General features: G+C 40.9%; 1 protein-coding gene across 1 annotated transcript in view; it reads right to left on the bottom strand.

Annotated features, from left to right (window-relative positions):
• Positions 1-785, bottom strand: part of HMGN2 (high mobility group nucleosomal binding domain 2) — a 5,400-nt gene extending 4,615 nt beyond the window's left edge. Inside the window, exon 1 of the mRNA XM_009882223.1 lies at positions 734-785. Within this exon, the coding sequence (XP_009880525.1) occupies positions 734-785 (52 nt within the window). The remainder of the gene's footprint in view (positions 1-733) is intronic.
• Between the last annotated feature and the right edge of the window lie 402 nt (positions 786-1,187).

The following is a 1,187-nucleotide window of genomic DNA, read 5'->3' on the forward strand; positions in this document are numbered from 1 at the left end:
ACAAGCCTTTTGTAAGCCAGATCCTTCAATTGCACCTGCAACAGTACTACCGCTTTGTGGAAAACCACCACTGTGGCTTTGGTCACATGTATCATCGTAACACAACTGAAAACCTGTTGGTTTGTTTGGGGTTTTTTTTAACGTAAAAAATACATTCTTGTATAGAAGCAGACCAGAGAGTGCTCTGTCTCATGGAAAATAAACTGTTTCCACAGACAACATCCTGAAACGTGAAGACAGAGAAAATAAAATACAGCAAAAAAAAAAAAAGTTTGAATCAACAGCTCCCATCGTCTCAGCACACTTTTGTCCAAGCTGCTGTTTGCTACTTACACGAGAGGAGATGCGTGCACGGAGCTTCTTCTGGCCAAGCCTTGTGGCTATCAGCAAATTGCTCACACTAGACTGTAAAAAGAACACAGCTTTCAAATAATTTCCGGTCTAACAGGAGTCAGGTGAGGAGTCTGTCACAGGTAAAACAATATTATATTAGACCTTCATTACACCGTAGAATAAGCTCTACGTACTTTTAGATGTCCGGCTTATTTTTTTAAGTAAGTTTGGTATGAATACGCTTTATTCACGATTTGACAATGTAGTTATCCTCTTCACAATCACATTCAAAGTGCTGAGTTTGCAGCACTTACAAGTCTTTTAAATCTGCATTTTCCAGTTTTCACCTGGAGGTAAAAAAGGAACACTTTAAAAACAGCAATAGCTGATACTGCTGCACCTGCATGTGCATCAGAAACAAAAATCAAGACATTTTCTGTTATTTTGACCATGGGGACGGAATCCAGGAGAAATTAGAGATGGAAATAATCTTTTAAATTAGCTTGTTCACCTCCCTGCCGATGGAAAATTGAGAACAAACACTGCACAGCTGCTCCGGCCACTCCCATTAAAACCAGCTAAGTAGCTCTCCTAAACCATTTTGGCTGGGGTCAGAGGTTGGTTTTGGCTACTATATTCCTGAACTAAGCCCACCCTCATTCCCTGGAAACAGGACGTTAAGTCATAGCTCTACAGAGGTCTCGGAGGGATTTGGCATACTGTACCCATCACCTGGTTTTAGCCAATTTCTTTTCCTTTTTAAGCCATAAAGTTAATTCCCAACCAATACGTTTTCCTTGCCTGTTCGGAGCCTTCCCTAAGCACAGTCAGTCTGTTCCAACATCAGCATCTTC

This window comes from Charadrius vociferus, unplaced genomic scaffold, assembly GCF_000708025.1.
Source record: "Charadrius vociferus isolate BGI_N301 unplaced genomic scaffold, ASM70802v2 scaffold613, whole genome shotgun sequence".
Taxonomy (NCBI): domain Eukaryota; kingdom Metazoa; phylum Chordata; class Aves; order Charadriiformes; family Charadriidae; genus Charadrius; species Charadrius vociferus.